The sequence below is a fragment of the Pogonomyrmex barbatus genome, unplaced genomic scaffold, assembly GCF_055798465.1.
Source record: "Pogonomyrmex barbatus isolate J1 unplaced genomic scaffold, ASM5579846v1 scaffold15, whole genome shotgun sequence".
In the NCBI taxonomy this organism is placed as follows: Eukaryota; Metazoa; Arthropoda; class Insecta; order Hymenoptera; family Formicidae; genus Pogonomyrmex; species Pogonomyrmex barbatus.
Window position 1 is genome coordinate 1,575,182 of NW_028297111.1, and position 19,519 is coordinate 1,594,700.

Here is a 19,519-nt window from a genome sequence, read left to right on the forward strand (position 1 = left end):
TCATGACATATCTATCTATGATGTAATAACGAAGTGTATGATATATGCCAAAATTTGATAATCGCATCATCTTCGAATCATTTTCTTAATTTAAGATACTTAAAGGCACTGCTATTCGGCATCTCTAGGCGCTGTTTGTATATAATGAAAGCTTTCAAGCTTTAGAATACCTTAAATGCTGTTAATAATCAGGGCAAATAAAATTTTATAGAATATTAATGTTAATTTTTTTTAATTTCTCTCTCTCTCTCTTTCTCTCTCTCTCTTTCTATGATTGCGTTCTGATTCACGCTTACAGCGCTTGTAAACATCATTTGTTCTTATTTAATATTTTTTTATATATTTGTTTAATATTACAAACAACAAGGATAAAATGATTCTATAAGCGCTATGAGTGTGAATTGGAAACGTAATCTATATATATATATATATATATATATATATATACACATACATACATACATACATACATATATATTTTACATATCATGCACACACACACACACGCGCGCGCGCGCGCGCGTGCATGCGTACACACATATAAAAGACGGAAATAGTAAAACAATATAAATTTTCGAATTAACACGCAAACATGTGAGAAGAATTGGACTGATGCCCAAACGAAAGTTATTACACTATTGTTATGTCAATGCCGATGCTCATGGACACCTTTTTTGCAAAATCAGTCTCACAAAAAAATGTTGCTAGTTCGTATGCTAAATGAAAGATCAAATTCCATTTAAATTATATAGTTGTTGTATTTAACTTTTTATATGTCCGTAAAAGACTTTGAGATTATCGGTTAAAATGTTTTTCAAATGAACAATTAAATTCAAGAAGGAAATATATTTCCTTAAAATCTTTTACGGAAAATTATATATATATATATATATATATATAAATAATATATATAATAATATATATATATATATATAAATAAATTATATATATAAAACTTTATTTTCTTAAAAATCTAAAATTTAAATAAAATTTAATTAATTCTTTATAAGATTTAAAAAAAAAATGAAACGTTTCGATCCTTTTTTACAAAAATATCAAATTTTCAATCTTTTTTAACTAGATTTATTCGAAAAAAAATAAAAAAATAGTATAAACATCTCTACTTTGAAACATTTCTGCACATTTTTTAAAAAAAATGATTAGAAACATCAAAAAATATTCATATATGACATAAATGATTAAATAAGTTTATTAGAATTTCTTTTATTCTTGTTTAACATAAATCGACATTACAATCTATTTGACGAATAAAAAACATACACAAAACACAGAAGATGATGTCCAACATTACGAATATCGAGCATAAGGGTATTTCGAGCGCATTCGTCGGCCTCGCGCCCCTCGTCCTCGTCCCCCTTCATTGGTAGACCCTCTAGTTGCATGTCCTCGCATCACAGGTTGTCCTGCAAACAGAGATAGCATATACGCATACATATATAATATTTATATATTAAATATATATTTATTATTTATACAGAAAACATTGATAGAGAAAGTAGATACATAGTAGATACATATTTCATTTATATGAAAGTGATGAAATATATTAATCGTATGTTACACTTATGTTGAATAAGTTGTAATATGTTGAAAGTTACTAAGAATAAATCATTTATCTCTAAAACGAACACACAAGTGACAACAAAACTGAGACAAGACTTATTTCGTTGTCGAAATAAATTAAAACTTATTTAATCACGCTATTGTTATGTCTACCTCTACCCGACTGGGTTTCTCCCCACACAATTGGAGTAGGCCTCGCGCCTCTTGCCGCCCTGAAGGGTGACCTCGGTGATCTTCTCACTGTTACTCCTCTGGCACTATTAGAATCGCCTGCGGCTGCTAGACTCGCTGCCATTGTTCTTTGACGAGTATTACTGGATGGCGAGGCCTCTGCTTCGCGGTTTTCCTCTTCAACTTCGTCTTCAGCAAGTTCGCTTCCTGCTTCTTCTGTCGCTTCTACCGTGTCTACGGTGTCATCTTCCCCGGATGCCAAAGCAACCGATTCTTCCCCTCGTTTCTCACTTTCCAAACTCACACCTATAAAAAGAAAAAAAAAACGATAAGATTTTTATTCGTACTTATTTTCTTATAAACTAAACTTTTTTGATAAATTTAATTAGATTTAATAAGACCTTCGCTTGGAGTTGTAGATTCTGTGGCTTCAGTTAGATGACCATGTTGTTGGTCATCTGCACCGACAATGCGAATACTGGGAATGTTAGTTTCTTCGGAATTATCTCCGGAAGTGGCTGTTACAGCAACAGGTGTCACAGTTGTCTCTTGTTCTTCAGATTGGCTACTGGTCTGTTACAATGAGAATTAGAAAAAAAATTGTAGAACATCAAATAATAACATAATTAAATAATAATATTAAGTTTTTATAGGAATTATAGTAAAGAATAGAAATTTTCCTTTTTACCGAAGGAGGCAAATCTGCAGCTGGAGAAACTTGAAGCGGCGTGGTAGGAACACTACGACCAGTTCCACCATCTTCCAGTTGTGTCAAATCAATTCTGTTGTCCTCTAGGCTTTCTTGGACAACCTGAACCACGGCAGAAGCAGTTGAACCAAAGATTCTAGTAGTACAGCCTGTAGGTGTTGTCAAGGATGGCGTTGAAGAAGCGGTTGTAGGTGTCGAAGAATCTCCAAAAGTGAAACGACCTTGTGGCACCTGCGGAGAGCTAACAGCTTCACCAAAACCGTCGCGACGAGGAACGAAGAGAGTAGGTGTGCTTGGTACGATGCAATCGTCGCCACCATCCTCGTAACCTTGTTGTGGCTTTTGAAAAAAAAAAAAATAACGATAAGTTACATTATGATATAAATTTCATAAAGTTTGATAAATAAAATATGTGTCATAAATGTTTTAAATATCAACCAAAAGAAGATGTTGCTGTTGCTGTTGTCTAGGCATAGGTGCAATGCCTCTAGATGATCTTGCTGTAAAAGACGTGGGAGGCTCGCCTGTTGGTCCAGCGCTGCTAATGGCTTCAGATTGTTGCTGATTGGCAGGAATAGTGGCTTGACCTTGTCTAGGGATTTCAACACTGGTAGAATCCTCCTCCATGATAATTTCTACCTCGTTGTTGTCTCGTTCAACTTCAACTTCCACTTCATAGGGCATTTCTTCTTCTTCCTCCATTTCTTCGTACGGATCATTGTCAAATTCTTCTTCTTCCTGGGTTTGATGATTGCCTCCACCTTCACCCTCATCACAGTCTACTACTACTACACAACCTTCTTCTACTTCTTCATCTTGATCTCTCTGACTTGATGTGGGTACCTGAGCCATTATTAATATTGGAGTTAAAACACTACTCTTGAAATTATATGAAAACAGAAAATTAAATAAAATTAGATAAAAAACAGAAAATTATAAATAATTCATTCTTTTTTTTTTCTTTTTATCATTCTTACTTGATACTCCACTTCCGAAGCGCTGGCACTTGCGGTTGCACTAATGTCCTGTCTACTTCTTTTAGTTTTTGGACTCTGCGCTTGCTCCTGACGTCCGTGATCCAATCCTTCAATTATTCCCGAGCCGGAAGCAGTTGAGTCTAAGCCTCGGGATCTTTTAAGTCCTGTGGAAGCTTGAGAAGTACTGACTGATTGTGTAGAGCTGCTTGCTACAGTCTGCTGTTGATCACTGATAGTGATCTGTTGCTGTTGTTGTTGCTGTTCCACTCTTGGGCTTACTAATGCAACAGTCTGTTGCTGCTGTTGTTGTTGTTGCTGACATTGTTGCTGTTGCGGCTGCAAATTAAGTGTTTCCGCACTTTCTGGATCTTCTCTCTGCGTCGATTCCGCTGATTCACTTAGTTGAGGTTGTACCACCAACTGGCGTAGACTGCTAGTTTGTGCACTTTGCGAAGAACTACTAGTACTAGCCGGTTGGAAGTCGGTAAGACTGCTAGTCGGTGAACTCGTCTCTGTAGTATGCACTACCTGTTGCTGCATTTGATGTGGAGCAACCATAACTGGTGCACCAGCTGTAGTCGGTAAAACGGCAGCCGTTCGTGATTGAACTACCACGCTCATTGGTCTGATACTGGCCAGTGGTGTTTCTGCCCTGGCTGACATCGGTTTAATATTTGCTGTCGGTGGTTCCGTAGTCGCGCTTATAGCACTCACTCCTGACAATTGCCTCTGGAGTTGAGTAACTCGCAGCAAAAGCGCTTCTTTCTCAGCCTGTATCTCTGATTTCTCATGTTCCAATCTAGAAATACGACCTTCCATCTGTGATTTCAGTGCTACTAATCGCGCGTCATGTTCAGTATCAGAATCTCCTTGAACTCCTGTATTGCTTCCTACGGACTCTATTCTGGATTTTAAATCTAATAATTCTTTTTCGCATACTTTCTTCGATTCGGTCAGCTGCATAATTTTCGTTCTGGCTCCCTTAAGAACTTGTTTTGCCCTCTCCTCCTTCTCTACACTATTACGGTTCATAGCCTCAATTTCCTTTCTCAAATTATCGGTCTCACTTTGAGCCGCTGTCATTTGACGAGTTAAGTCATCTATTTTCGTTATGAGTTCTGTATTCGCTTGACGGAGCTCTTGGCGACCTTCTTCTCGCAATTGATCTTCTCGTTCCTGCGTTGTTATACCAGAAGTGCCCTCGTTTCTAGTTTCTTCACTGCGATTTTTTTCTTCCTCGACGGTTCTCGCAAGTTCCTCAAATTGTGTTTTATATTTCTTAGCTATTTTGCGTATCTGAATTTCCTTATTTCTAATATCATTAAGAATGACCTCTTTTTCACCAAGTTCCTTTTTAAGGGATATCAAATCCTTTGCCTTTGAAGAAGAATCAGCTAATGCCTCATTAAGATCTTGACCTAATTTGCGAGCTTCTTCTGATGCTCGTGACATTTGTTCATCTTGGGTTTGTATCTGTTTTTGTAATTGCGTCAGCTGTTCCTCGAGTTTTACTTTCTCTGTTTTCATCTGATTAAATTCTTCAATTTTTTTTGCATAAGTTTCTCTTTCGGATGTTAATAACTTGCTCAGGTTTTCTCTTTCAGTTTGAAGTCGTCGCCAGTCTTCAGGACTGGCTTTATTCGCTCGTTCCAGTAATGTATTCGCTCTTTGTCTCCATCTGGTTGCCTCGCCTTTCAAACTATTGTTTTCTTCTGTTAAAGCTTCAGTTTTAGCTGTTAAATCTCTGGATATGTCTCGAAGAGGTATTACTTCTTCTGATAAAGCATTTACTTTAGCTGTTAGTTCGTTAACTTTCATACTCAGATTATCTCTTTCTTCTCTGAGAATTCGATTAGAATCTGTGATGGCATTTAAGGTCTCTACTTTGCGCAATAATTCTGCATGCTTGGATGTAGTCCTTATATCAATCTCAGCTTTCTCTCGCTCAGAATTGAGCAAAATTTCGGTTTCTTTTAACCGTTTCCCCATTACTTCGATTTGTGATTTCAATCTAAGATTTTCAGCTCGAAGAACATCAGATTTGGCTAAAGCTAAGTCCTTCTCTCTTCTTAAATACTTCATAACTTTCAACAACTGTTCAATTGAATTAGAATTTTCTTCCAAAGAAGAGAAACTCTTATTTAGAATTTCCAGACTCGTATCAGGACTATCTCTTCCACTTATCTTGGTTTGTTGACTCTGCATGATGGCTATTCGATCACCCAATTCCTGAATCTGATTGTGTAAAAGTACATTTTGAGTATCCAGATCTGTGATTCTTGTTTGGGCTTCATTGAGCTCGTTCATGAATTTCTGTTCTCTTTGTTTCGAGGCTGATTTCTCAATTTCGAGAGCTTCTACTGCTGCATTTCGTTCTTGAGTCAGAATGTCAAGTCGCTGTTGAACTTGCTGAGCTTCTTCTTTCAGTTTTGCCAAAATCTACAAAAATATTTATGTAAAAAATAGATTATAAATTTATAATAACTATTAATTATAAATAATTATAAAATTAATAAATAAATAATAATCAGTTAATATTAATTATAAAAATTAATAAATATATCCTTTTTTTATCACTAAATTTACCTGTAAATCAGATGAATGTTGCATCATTTCTTTAGTATATTTGTCTTCTGCTTCTTTGGCCGTGACAGAGACAGATTTTAGATCGTTTCTCAACAATTCCAATTCAACTTTTAATTCATCCAATTCTTCGAGCTTTCTATTGGCCTCAGCCAATCTATCTCTTAATTCTGAATCGGTTTCTTGTTTACCATTTGACATCTTCGCCAAATCATCACCCAGTTCCTTCACCCTTTTCTGTAATGAAATAACCTCTACTCGCGATTCTTTCAGGGCGTTCTCTAGTTCTTCTTTACACTTGTTATATTCGGCTGTTAATTCTCTTAGTTGTGTTTCAGCGCTTTCAGCAATGTCGCAATACTGTTGACTCTGTTGTCTAGCTGCCTTTAATTGTTCGGAGAGTGACTTTGCTTCGACTTCAGAGGCGCTCAGTTGCATCTCCAATTCCTTTACTTTCTTCACGAGACCTTCATCACCCGTCAAGGGCTTAGCAATGGAATGGGCGGCTACTTGTCTCAGTTTATTGTTTAATTGATCAATTTTTTGACTGCTTTGAGCTTCAATTTCTCTTGCTTGATCCAGCTCCGTTTTTAATCTTTCATTCAACTCACGTTCCTCTTTTAATCTCTCCTGAACGGTTGCTAACTGTCTCTCTAAATGACCTGCCAATTCTCTGAAACGATCTTGTTCTTCCTGAAGACGGCGTCGAAGAGCCGCACACTCTCTATTGGCGTCATCGAGTCTGTGCTCGGCTCTTAGTTGTCCTTCAGCCTGGACTCGCTCTAAACTAGCCTTAATAGACTCCATATCTGCTTTAAGTAAAGCTTGAGTTTGTCTTTCTCTTTGATAAATCTCTCGTTCTTTTAGAAGACGTCCCTCAGAATCTCGCAGAAGTTGGCGTTCTTGACGAAGGTTCTCTAGTTGAACTTCCGCTCGTGATAAACGAGTTTGAGCTGCAAGTGTTTCATCTTTTAAAATCATAATACTTTGTTCATGTTTGCTAATGGTGACACTGTAATTAGTGCATTTCTCTTCAAGTGTTTTGATTTGGGACTTGTAAGAAGCAACATTTCCTTGTAAAAGCGTGAATCTTTCGTTTGCCGAATCCAACTGCGCTCTCAATCTACAACATCTCGCTGAATTTGCTTCTGCCTCTTTCCTGAGTCTTTCAACTTCTTCACTCAACATCTTTTCATGCGCGGTTCGTTCTTTTCGATATATTTCATATTCATCTGAAATATGTTTACATTTATCCTCAGTCTCTTTTAACTTTTTGGATAAATCTTGCTTTTCATCATCATTTTTCACTATTTTGGATTCCTCTTCTAGTTTGGACGCTTCGATATCCTTTCCTATTTCCTCCTTTCTCTTTTCATTGGAATTTTTTATTTGTTGATACATATTCTTGTACATGTCTCTCTGCTTCAAAAGACCATCCAACATCTTTGATTGTCTTTCTTGCGCAGCTTGCATTTCTGTCAACTGTTCCATATAACGATCAAGCTTCTCTTTCATTTCGCCTGAATTTATTTCATCAGTAGCTCGTTCAATTTCCTCTTGTTTGGATGACAATGCGCGAACAACTGCTAAGAGTTTTTGATTGTTCTCCTGCAATTCCTCAATGTCTTTAAAAGTCACTAATTTCTTGCTGATAATCTGCGATGACAAAATGTCATCAGTGTCTATAGAAGAAGATAAATCTCTGGTTTCTACACGAATACCAGTACGACTTTCTTGAACTTCTTTAAGCAAATAACAGACCTACAAGAACATAAAAAAAATTTCATAATCATATATATATATAACAATGGATCTATATTATTTTTACATTCTTACTCTATTATAGTGTGTAAAAAATATACAAAATATACAAAATGTCCAATTTTAATTAAAACAGCCAATTTTTAGAAATCACGAGATTTTAGAAAAAAAAAAGTTTCTTACAAAAGTTTTTTATGACTTCAAGAAAAACATAAGATGATGCCATTAATTTAATCTTGAGTGTATTTGCCATCATATGAAGGTTGTTATAGAAACTTCCATTTTTTATTACATATTATTGTAACTCATTACATACAATAATATTACATACTATAATAAAGTATTTTTTCATGAAATATTTTCTGAGTTATGAGACTTGAATTGGCATATGATATATTTGATATAAAGCACATAAAATATCTTGTAAACTATTTATTTTTTGGCAATTATATTTTAATACTTTTATGCATAGAATTAGAGTGAGATGAATTAGTAAAATAGTAAAAAATAGTAAGAAAAATACATAGTTGTTTTTTTAAAAAAAGATACATTATTGCAAACTGCAATTCTCCATTTTTTTTTTAACAGTAGTATTTTTTTTACATTAATTGACTCATCTCATTATTATGTGCATGAAAGTATTAGAATAATTCATAATTTAGAAAATACATAATGAAAAAATGCTTAAATGTAGTGAAAAGGTCTCCAGCTAAGTGACAAAAATATGCAATAAAAAATAGAAGTTCTATTTAAAAAATTAAAGATGATCTTCCACATAACCTTCAAGTGACAAACAATCCAAAGAGAAAAGTTGGTCTTTAGCCATCGAGTGAGTGGGACGTCTTTTGTCCTCACATGAATTTTTGTGTTGCGTCATGCAATTTGTTAAGGATAAAGAGAAAGCTAAACGTGGATAAAGAGAAAGTTGAACTAGAATATCACAGAATACAGAGAAACTTATAAAGGATTTAGATAAACCTGTGTTATATAACCCTAGGGTTGAAGACACATAGTCGGAATTAATCCGACATCCTCCAACCGGAGGAAAAGAGAAAAAAAAAAAACAATCCAAAGTCAAACCAATAGCATTTTATGTTCCCTTTGAAGTCATAAAACTTTTGTAATATTTTTTTCTAAAATCTCGTGATTTTCTGTTGTGATATCCAGAAATTAACTGTTTTAATTAAAATGAGGTATTCTGTATATAAGATTTAACTCACTTGTCTAGCCAAGTCAGCCAATTCAGTTTTCAGCCTTTGATTTTCTGTACTATGATGCTTGATAAGATGGTTAGTTTCGTCAGAATTTTCGTGAAGTCGTTGATTCTCTACGAGAAGTTCGTCCAATCTGCTTGTCAGCGTTGCGATATTCGCCATAGCCACTTCATAATCTTGACGTTGTTGTTGTACTAACGGCGCTTTCTGCTCCAACTCATGAAGAATTACATCCATTTGAGATTTCAAACGTTCATTTTCTTCTCTTTCCAAAGTCAATTCATTAGTGACTTCAACTAGTTGAGTATAAATTTGCGTGAGACTTAAACCTCTTCGTAACACTCGACTGGTTATAGCTGCTGTAGGTGCCAACTGTTCTACAGCTTGGTTCAATTTCTCTGCATAAGTTTATAAATGTTATTATCATTATAAATTAATATTATCGTAAATATATATAGAAAAATAAGAGAAATAATTTAAAAATGTAACATAATGACACAACTTAAGGGATCAGATATATGCTATACATTAACGGACTAATACGACATACAAATATGCATTCTACCTTGTTGAATATTCTTTAGTAATTCATTAGCATGTTCCAACTCTTTCGTCAATTCCTGGATACTTTGTTCCTTGTTATCAATATCTTGCTTGTGCTGAAGTAATAGTTGATTGTACTTTGTCTCTAAAGTGCCATATTCTTCTGCGGTGCTGTCTACAAGTTTTTGTAGCTCGCTCGCTGCATTAGAAATTTCCTCAGCCTTGGCATTAGCATCATCCTTCATCGATTCATATAAATTAGTTAGATTCTTTTGTGCATTAATTTCTTTTTGATAAGAATCATTTATAGCAATTTCATGGGTTCTCTGTTGTTCCACTTTCTGAGCTAGTTCATCACATTGTTTTTGAAGAGAAGAAATAGATTCTCGTAATTGAGAATTGGTTTCATTAGCTATTCTCAGTTCTTCTTCACGTTGTGATAACTTGGTGTCAATTAAAAGAGCTCTGGCAGAGGCTTCGGATCTTGCCGTCTGAAGTTCAGAGGTCCTCTTGGCCAATTCTTCTTCAAGGCTCGCCATTTGTTGAGAAAGAAGCACTCGCTCTTGCTCTAATCGTTTCTCTCTATGCATATGTGATTTAAATTAAAAATAAGTATTATTAAAATTAATAATTTATTCACTGTTACAAATCATGTAGAATATACTAATAAATCTAAATAACAATTTATATGTTCAAATAAAGAACGATGTTACAAAAAGACCTGTTTTTACTGTGCATAAGGAAATTAAAACAAACATTATTTATTTTAGTTTTTCTAACGAGAAATGAATGGTACTAGTTAAAACTACATAACACAAAAATTGAAGTTAAATAGCAAAACATGCGGCATCCTAGTCATTCAAAAGACAGGTTGCCATGAATCAATAATATACTGTGATTTAGATAGAAAATATAGAATTTTATTTAATAATGAAAATATCTTAGACACAATGGAACGTTTACATATAAGTATAGACATGATATATCGTCAAGTGGAAGAAGCTAACTCGAATTATGTTCAAGCAGACACTAACTTTCTGTTGCATCTGATATTTTCACTAAATATATTTTTATATTTATAATGTCGAAGAATGATGCACTGTATAGTATAAGATTTGTCTTGCAAATAACTGCGACATTATGGGTTTTTCTGACTCAAGTTCAATTCTTCAATTTTTATGTGTTTTCATCATATGGCAATTTTAACTAGCACAATTAGATTTCTTGCCTCAAAAAACTAAAGATGTCTATTTTACTTTCCCCAAATACAACAAAAACATGCCTTTTCATCGTTATTTAGATATAATTGTGTGCGTGTGTGCGCGCGCGCGCGCGCGCGTGTGTGTGTGTGTGTGTATATGTAATAATCAAAAGATTTGGGGATTGACTCACTTAAACGCGCAAATATATAAAAAAAATATATAAAAAAAAATTTTTTTCAAATATATAAAAAAAAAATTTTTTAGATTAGTTAGACAGTTTTTAATTTCTGTCAAAAATTTCACGTCATTACTTTTCTTAATCTACAAATAAATATTTGTGCATGAAGAAATTAAAAATTGCTGAAAGTATTTTTTTTTTTCAATTAAAACAAGCATTTATTTATAGATTAAAAAAGGTAATGATACTTGTGATACTTCGGATATTAGACAGATATTAGAAACAGTTCAATCAAAAAAAGAAAAATTCTTCAATGTTCGAGATGCATAGTTTCAAGAAGCCAATTGCCATACTTTTTGACCACAGTAGTGTGTATGTGTGTGCACGCATGTGCATGTGCATATGTATGTATGTATGTGTATGTATGTGTGTGTGTGTGTATATATATATATATATATATTATACATATAACTCTTTATATATTTAAAAAAATTAGTCTTTTCTTTTTAACTTACTTGAAGTCTAAAGTCATCTCTCGACTACGAATTTCTTCTGTCTCAGCTAAAGTTTGACATTTAACTGCAATAGCATTTTGAAGTTGGGAACTTAAAGAAGATAATTCAGTACGCATTCTTTCAATTTCAGTATCTCGTCTTTCAACTTGTGATTGTAGTGCATTTGTTTCATCTGTAACTATATCTCTTTGTCTACGCAATTCACTATTTTCTTTCTCCAATCTGCAATATATATCAAGTATAATTATGAAAGAAATAAATAGTCAAAAATAGGCATTATAGTTTTCAATTATTTTGTATATATTACTATTATATATTATTATGATGTATTACTATTATATATTACTATTATCATATAAATATAAAATTATACTTTATTACATTGTATAACATTGTATGATTAATTGCAATTTTACCGTTTGACAGACTCTTGTAATCTATGTACTTCAGTTTTTACTTCCTCAAGATTATTAGATAATTCTGTATTGGTCTTTTCTGCTAGCTCTAATTTTGCTCTACATTCATCAAGCTCTAACTTTTGTTCTGCAGATTGCTTTTGTGCTTTCTCTAAATTTTGTTCTGTAAGTCAGCACAACATATAAAGTTTTACATTTCACAGCATTTAAGATTTTTTTTAAATAAATTTTTTCATATTTTCAACATGTGGAATAAAAGAAACTGCATTGTTTTAGGCAAATGACTGAATAAAATAAAATAGAGATCTAAATTTAATTAGATGTAGGAAAGGATACGTAAAAAGTGTAAGTTTCGAAATATATAAATAAAAATTTTTCAAACAGAAAGAAACGCGAAATCCGAATTACTATCCAATTTACCTAAACATTTTCGGTTCGTCTCAAAAACTGCCTTAGCAGTAATAAACTCCTCGAATTTTGCATTAAAATGCGCATTAATCTTCCTTGTTAATTCCTTTGGAATTTGTGCCAATTCTTCATCGGTTATTATCTCACGGAGAACGTTTGGCTCGTTCTCCTCAGCGGCTTCCATGTTGATCGGGTTATTTACCAAGGTTATATTAATCTAACTTTACGACTAACGTTTCTAGATTTCAAAACTAAAGTGTCAAACTTTCTTAAATAAAAGTCACATTTGCATTTTCAATTAATAAATGTTAATACAAACACAGACATCCGCCGCTCACAATCACTCGTCATCAAATAACGATTAACAGCGATCAAATAGCATGGCTCCTGTACATACAATGAGGAGCGTGATGTAAAGAAACAAGGGCTACGCATGGGAAAGTAGACATGGGCTGAATTCTGTAAGTCTCGATCTACAATATGAGTGATTTAAGCCTTAAACCATAAGAAATGGACGAATCATAATCGAAGAATAGGAGAATAATCGACTATGATTGGTCAATTTGTTATGATTTAAGGCTTAAATCACCTATTGAGGATGACATCCGTTTAACCACGTCCCGATTGATCATTAGCCACTCACAGCGCTTGAACAGTGGAAAAATTCTAGGCGCCGGCCTCTGTAAGTGGCTAGTGGTCAAACGGGTGTCACCCGCCTATTGACCGATAGACTGGGGACTAAAGCGCATGTGCGCGCATTTATCTATAGTTCATGTCACGTATACTAAAAATGTAACAAAATGCGCGCATGTTTTGGCGGAACCCAGTCATAGCGTGTTCTTGCGCATATTTTGTTATAGCCAATCAGAGCTTGGCCTTTTTATTCGTTCATTTTTCAGCGGCAATTTAAATAAAATAAATATTATTTTATTTTAATACGTATGTTACGCTAATAAAACTCAATTTTACGTATAACACATATTATTTGTAATTGTATAATGATTGTTTTTATTAATATTATTTTTATACTTTATCTAATTGTTATATATGATTATTATATATTATTATCGTAATATATTATTTATTAGCGAGTTTTGGTCAATGAGTTAAAAAATAAAAAATATAATAAAAAATAATATAATAAAAATAAATTTTTTTATAATAATTTTTGACATTAATAATAAATGTGAGAAACATTATAATTAAAAGCAAAATAATATTTTGTCCTTCAAAAAAAAAAAAAAATTTATTTTGTGATCACTTTGTATAATATATTAATAATATATTTTTTTACATATATGTGTGCTATCTAATTTTTTATATATATTTATATTTATCGTATTATAAAGTACTTAGAATTATGTAAATGAAATATTGTTATAAATTACAGATAATTTAAACTGTAATATGGTTTTAAAAATATTTTATCTATTAATTAGAATGTATAAAAATATAATGGCCCGTCCTACATTTGGACCACACATTTTACCTCATTACCTTTTACTTCATGTCTCTCTCTTATTGTATAGCAATTGTGCGCAACGTTTGCCAAGAGGAAAGGATGATTCTAGCGTGAATCTCTACGGTACGTTTCGAAAGGTGCGTAGTAGCACTTTCATTATTCTTCGATGTCTCGGCGCGAAAAGGTGCGAGCGATTCTGTGTGCATTATCACAAACACCAGCTGATATCGTCGGAAGACGAGAACAATCCGTATATTTCACGAAGTAAGTATACGATTATTTTCAAAGTTACAAGTATAACAAATATAACGAAATTTATTTACATTTATTTATAGTGAAAGCATATGCTCTATGATAATCAGAGCGACAAAAATGTTCAAGGAAAAGAGATATCTTTCGACGAAACAAAACACTTCCAATTTTTTAAACTTAATTTATTGGGTTTTCGAAAAAAAGTATTAAAAATATTAAAAGATTTTTATCATAATTTGTTAAAATTTCTATTTATTTTAAATTAAAATTCTCTGAAATTTTATGAATAAATGCATTAAAAATATTACTCGCAAGATTTGTCTTCTATTGGATTTTATTTTGAACTTTTGATTTTACTATGAGATTTAAAAAAAAAATATATATATATATATATATATATATATATATAATTTAAATATTAACTTCGCACATGAAAAAAATATAATAAAATCATCGAACCAACATCAAACACATGCGTGTGTTTATGATTAATAAAAACATTTTTTGCAGGATTATTTATATTTTGAATAAAATGAAATGAAAATTTTCATGAGTTATATGCGAAATATCATATGATACTATATTCAATTCACATTAAATTCTATGTACATGCGTTAGCCTTCTTATAATATTTTGAATAATAATGTAATAAGAAGTTAAGGAAATGAATTGTCAAATCGCTGTGCAAATATCTGAACGCGGCCAAAATGATTAACAGAGCGCGAGATGATGGTGAGATAAATGAAGTTTGATTTTGCATTTGCATACAAGAGCGAACAATGTAATTTCGCCATAGCACCATCGTAAAATCTCGCAACTTGATTCGTCTGTACTTCGTACTTGTAAACAATACCAGCAATGTAATGCGTGAATACACGCATCATATTATGACTGTTAAGTCGCCAGCCAATTAAAAAATTAAATACTTTTTTTTATTTTGATTAGATTTTCTAGTAAATTGTTAACCTAGTATAGTTTAATATGTATACGTAAAGTTTTATTTATTGAAATAGAAATCGAGAGAGATTTTGTTAAATTAAAAATTTATCTTAAATTAACCCCACTTATTGATTCTTTCAATATTTCTTTTGCCAAATAAGAATTGAATATGTCAGAAATCAGGTTAGCAGATCTATAGATTCGTATCGCTTTGTTGCGTGCTATAATTAACAATAATGAACTGCCCAAAAGATCATACTTCCTAGTTTCACACAATCCGATTGTTGTTGGCGACAAGCGGGATGGAGACGCTTTCATGCTCTGTTTCGGCGTCTCGAGTTCACCGAGTTTCTACAGGATATGCCTTGCAAGATATTTTAATGGCGATATATGCATATGAAGCCTGTAATCGTTGTTATACGTCTCACAATATAAACATTTGATTGATTTATTTGTTAATTAAATATTGCTACAATTCAGAGGCATTATATTTTTTTTCTATATTATTTTTTATTATTATAAAAAATAATTGATTCTGTAAAAATTAAAAATTTGCCCTTAATTTATTGCTAGTTGTAAATCAATAATTGTTTTTTTTTTTACTTTTCGCATAATGAATAAAATCGTAATGTTTATCGCAGGTGATGCAGTTCAGACAGTCGACAATTTGGTTATTTAAACTCGTGTCGATCAATTTTGCGTTTGCTGCTACTAGCGATTGGGATGCATGTAGTGGACGACTGGAACGTGCTTTGGATGCACTTCACAGAGATTCTATTAAAAAAAACAAATTAGATGAAGAAGATGTCGGAACGATGTATCAACGCGAACTGCGTTCTGCTCCTCTGGAAATGTTTGTCTCTCGTATGGCAGTAAAAGTAATATTCTTTCTAAATATTAAGATTGTGCAAGACTTGTGTTACAAATAATAATAGATACGTATGTACTTGGACAAAATAGAAAAAAATGGACTTTTAAAATATTATAGAAAAATCTTTTAAAATTTTTTATTTATTTATTTAAGATTTTCAAAAATTCTTTGATTTCGGGAAAAATTTAATCGAAAAATGACTTTTTGTCATCATTTTGACGTCATCTTGACTTTTATATGATTTCTTCTTCTATTTGGATTGAATCATGAATTTTGTAGCTTCTGGAAAACACAAAGGAACCCGGAGGTCACTGGGCGCGAGTGGAACAATGCTTATACGATCCCGATCGCAATTCTTTGAGTACACGCGTTGTATTCAACGACCTGTCGGTGTCCGGAATGGTGTCTCTAATGCCACGAGATATTCATCATGCTTCGATTTCTGCCGAGTCTTGCAGAATGACATTGCGACTGCGACGCGCAGGCATAGATTTTCTTACCTCTCCGATCGCTCGTGGACGTGGCCAAATGCGTATACGCACGGAATCCAGCTTCCTGGAGCCCAGGTTTGCGTCAATTTATGCGTATGGCTGTCGTCCCACGCGCATCGACAAACAAATTAAACGACAGGATAAATGGCCATCGTATCATTTAGCTAATATTAATAAGGTAAATATTGGAAAAGTTAGTCTTTCTCAAACGGACAAAAAGAAATATATATCATATGCACATTGCGAAAAAATATGCTAAAAACATTTTAAAAAAAAAGAAAATAAGTAAATAAATGAAAATATTCTTTTAAATAAAAGATATTAAAATTAAAATATTTTACACTCACACTATTTCATATTATACATATACTTATTTTTTCTATACATAATGATATAAAATTATCTGAAATAACAAATCATTGCAATATAATATTTAATTCTTTTATATTATCATATTTTAATAAATAATTCTAATAAATAATTTTATATTTGTATATTTTATATACATTTATACATTTTATATTTTATTTTTTATATAAGGAGTACCAATAAATTGTTTCTTACATCATTTTTTCAGAGTAAACGAGTACCATCTTGAGAGTACCATCTTGTTCGTAATCGTGTCTTATTATTATATAACATGTACAATAATTAAATTTACTGATATTCAGTGTATTTATCGTAAAATTTTGAAAGAACTTGAATGTATCGTTAAGAATGATAAGCTAAAGTGTGGATAACGTGCATGCTAGACATTTAATGCTTTATGAGTTTCGAAAAAGCAACAATACTACTAATGCTACAAATATCATTAATTCTGTGTATTCTAGTGTCTTGAATATCAGAACATGCCAGCGTTAGTTTAAAAAATTTAAACAACGACCTTTCGACCTTTCCGATTGGATCAAAATCTGAAATATGCTATGAAATCATCTTCATTTTACAAAAAGAGAATGAAAATTGTCAGAAAGATTAAAAATTTGTTAGAAAAATGGAAAAAGATTATCAGTGATGATGTACATATTTTGTAGATGAATCTACATTAAACATTAAGTAAAATAAAATTTTGGATAAGTATTAAAAGAGGACATTATTTATAGGTATCCCTAATATATATATGTGTGTGTGTGTGTGTGTGTGTGTGTGTGTGTGTGTGTGTGTGTGTGTGTGTGTGTGTATGTGTGTGTTTTTAATATGATTCTGAAATTTCCAAAATGTATTATCAGACAAGAAATTTGCAAAAGTGTGTAATTTATATAATGTATGTTTATAATATATATGTGTTAGAAGTAAAATAAGAATAAATTCAAAACAAAGAAAATAGCTTGTAAAAATAGAAATAATATCTTGACTGCTGTTACAAAAAAATATTATTAATAGCTAAAGCAATTATTAATTAAAATGTAATACAATACATGAAAATTATTTTAAATTAGGAAATTATGTCGACAAAAGACTTGTTTTAAGATATTTGATTTGAAAGAAATGAGTAGAACAAAATATAATTGCAACAAAATATAATTGCATATTTATGGAAAATGATAAACATTAATGCTATAATATAACAATGTTAACTTATGCTGTTATTTTTAGAAATTTAATGTACTTGATTATTTTTCGTTATGTCTTTTTCTTCTGTTTACAGGTGACGCCGGCACTCTTATTATCTTTGAATGATAAGTATGATGCAGCGGAACCAAGACAATTAGCCGATATCGCTGAAGAAGTAGACATTATCATACCGAATGAAAGTCGACATCCGCGTTACTCTCATGCTCCTGAGATGAACTTTGGTGTATGGAGGAAAAATTCTTGGGTCACCAAGTCGCTACGTCAGAAACGCTCGACAGCTCGACAACGATACGTGCGTACTGCAATGGTCATCACGCCACGAGACTTCACAGATGCTCTAATAAATTGGCGCAAATCGGCGGAGAAGCCTAACAATTTTACTAAAATTCTTAATCAAATTGATAAGTTACAGAATTCATCACAAAACGTATCGCGGGAAGTAAGGGAGCTCATAGTAGATGACAATCGATTCCTTACAGACTCCGAGGATTCAAACAAAAGTTGGCAATCACAGGAATATATTACAAGGGAAATGGAAGATGTATTTTTGCAGGGTGCTAGTCAAGCATTGACAAGATACGTCGAACGCCAATTGCATCCCGCAATCAAAGAGACACTAATGTTATCTATGGGTTATACTATCAGTTATGGATAAACTCGTGAGAATATTGAATACAGAGAGATTGTAATTACATAGTTGAATATTAGATATATTACACACATATAATATTAAAACATAAAAATATCAGCTGGACTTCCTTCACTTTTAAAAATTGTTAATTCTGTCTTTTTTAATATATTTCTAAGAATTTCTCAAATTCTGCAATATTTCATATCGTCGATTAAAATTTTCATTTACATTGAGTATTTCATAATTAGTAGTAATCATAGTAGTAGTAATCATATCTCATTACTTAAATGCTTTTTGTAAGTTAGTTGTATAAATCATTTTTAATTACATCATTTAATTTTTAGTTACATGTAGAACTTGGAAATGTAAAAGTGCTTTTAATTCAATTCAATATGTAATTATGTGTATTTTAATGATAATAAATGCAATAATATTATATTATGAAATACTTATTATAACATTGAGAAGTATTTTATACTAATTGTACAATTAAACATGATATAAATAAATAAAATGATATGCAGAGAATATCTATGTACAATTGAATAAAAGATTTGTTCTTTTGTGCGTCATACAGAGAAAAAGAAATGTGATTAAATTATCCAGATATTTTAAAAATCTTATATCTTGATTTGGGATTTTATATTGTCTGAATAAAATTGTAACATACTATAATTTTAGATTAATTTATGTTTATAATTAACATATAAATTATATATTAAAAAATATATATTCAAAAGTCAAATACTATTTAATTATGAAAATTTAAAATAAGAAAACTGATTTATTTTTTTTATTTATATTTAATTGCAATAAGTTTTCAAACATCAAATTTTTATTTTTCTATTAATTCTTATGCGGTGAACGCGTATACATCGCATGAGAAAAATTAATCATTATTCATTATTTACAGGTGTATTGTAGCCCAGAGTAAACCCCAGTACAGAAAAATTATAGATGCATGTTGCAAAGAAATTTTATTGAAAGATTGCAACATTATAAATTCTCTCTCTCCTCTCTCTCTCTCTCTCTCTCTCCTC

General features: G+C 31.9%; 2 protein-coding genes across 8 annotated transcripts; one reads left to right on the top strand and one right to left on the bottom strand.

The window, feature by feature from the left end:
• Positions 1–1,192: 1,192 nt before the first annotated feature.
• On the bottom strand, positions 1,193–12,686 carry Mgtor (nuclear basket protein megator). Its single transcript, XM_089073379.1, has 12 exons — positions 12,274–12,686; positions 11,854–12,016; positions 11,438–11,659; positions 9,565–10,124; positions 9,006–9,397; positions 6,028–7,785; positions 3,442–5,880; positions 2,903–3,307; positions 2,444–2,803; positions 2,157–2,328; positions 1,738–2,061; positions 1,193–1,424 (listed from the first exon to the last, which is right to left on the bottom strand). Exons 1-12 carry the CDS (start codon positions 12,443–12,445, stop codon positions 1,309–1,311), a joined length of 7,083 nt encoding a protein of 2,360 aa, XP_088929505.1. The 5' UTR covers positions 12,446–12,686; the 3' UTR covers positions 1,193–1,308.
• A 1,080-nt stretch (positions 12,687–13,766) lies between these two features.
• LOC105425484 (uncharacterized) lies at positions 13,767–19,516 on the top strand. 7 transcript variants are annotated; one of them, XM_089073321.1, is made up of 5 exons: positions 14,776–15,097; positions 15,181–15,319; positions 15,556–15,792; positions 16,065–16,454; positions 17,922–18,917. In XM_089073321.1, exons 2-5 carry the CDS (start codon positions 15,305–15,307, stop codon positions 18,501–18,503), a joined length of 1,224 nt encoding a protein of 407 aa, XP_088929447.1. In that variant the 5' UTR covers positions 14,776–15,097; positions 15,181–15,304; the 3' UTR covers positions 18,504–18,917. The 7 variants fall into 7 exon arrangements, with proteins under 7 accessions (XP_088929450.1, XP_088929449.1, XP_088929447.1 ...); XM_089073322.1 differs by lacking the exon at positions 14,776–15,097 and adding an exon at positions 19,393–19,516 and having other exon boundaries at positions 15,123–15,319; positions 17,922–18,533; XM_089073324.1 differs by lacking the exons at positions 14,776–15,097; positions 15,181–15,319 and adding an exon at positions 13,767–13,987.
• The last annotated feature ends 3 nt before the right edge of the window (positions 19,517–19,519 follow it).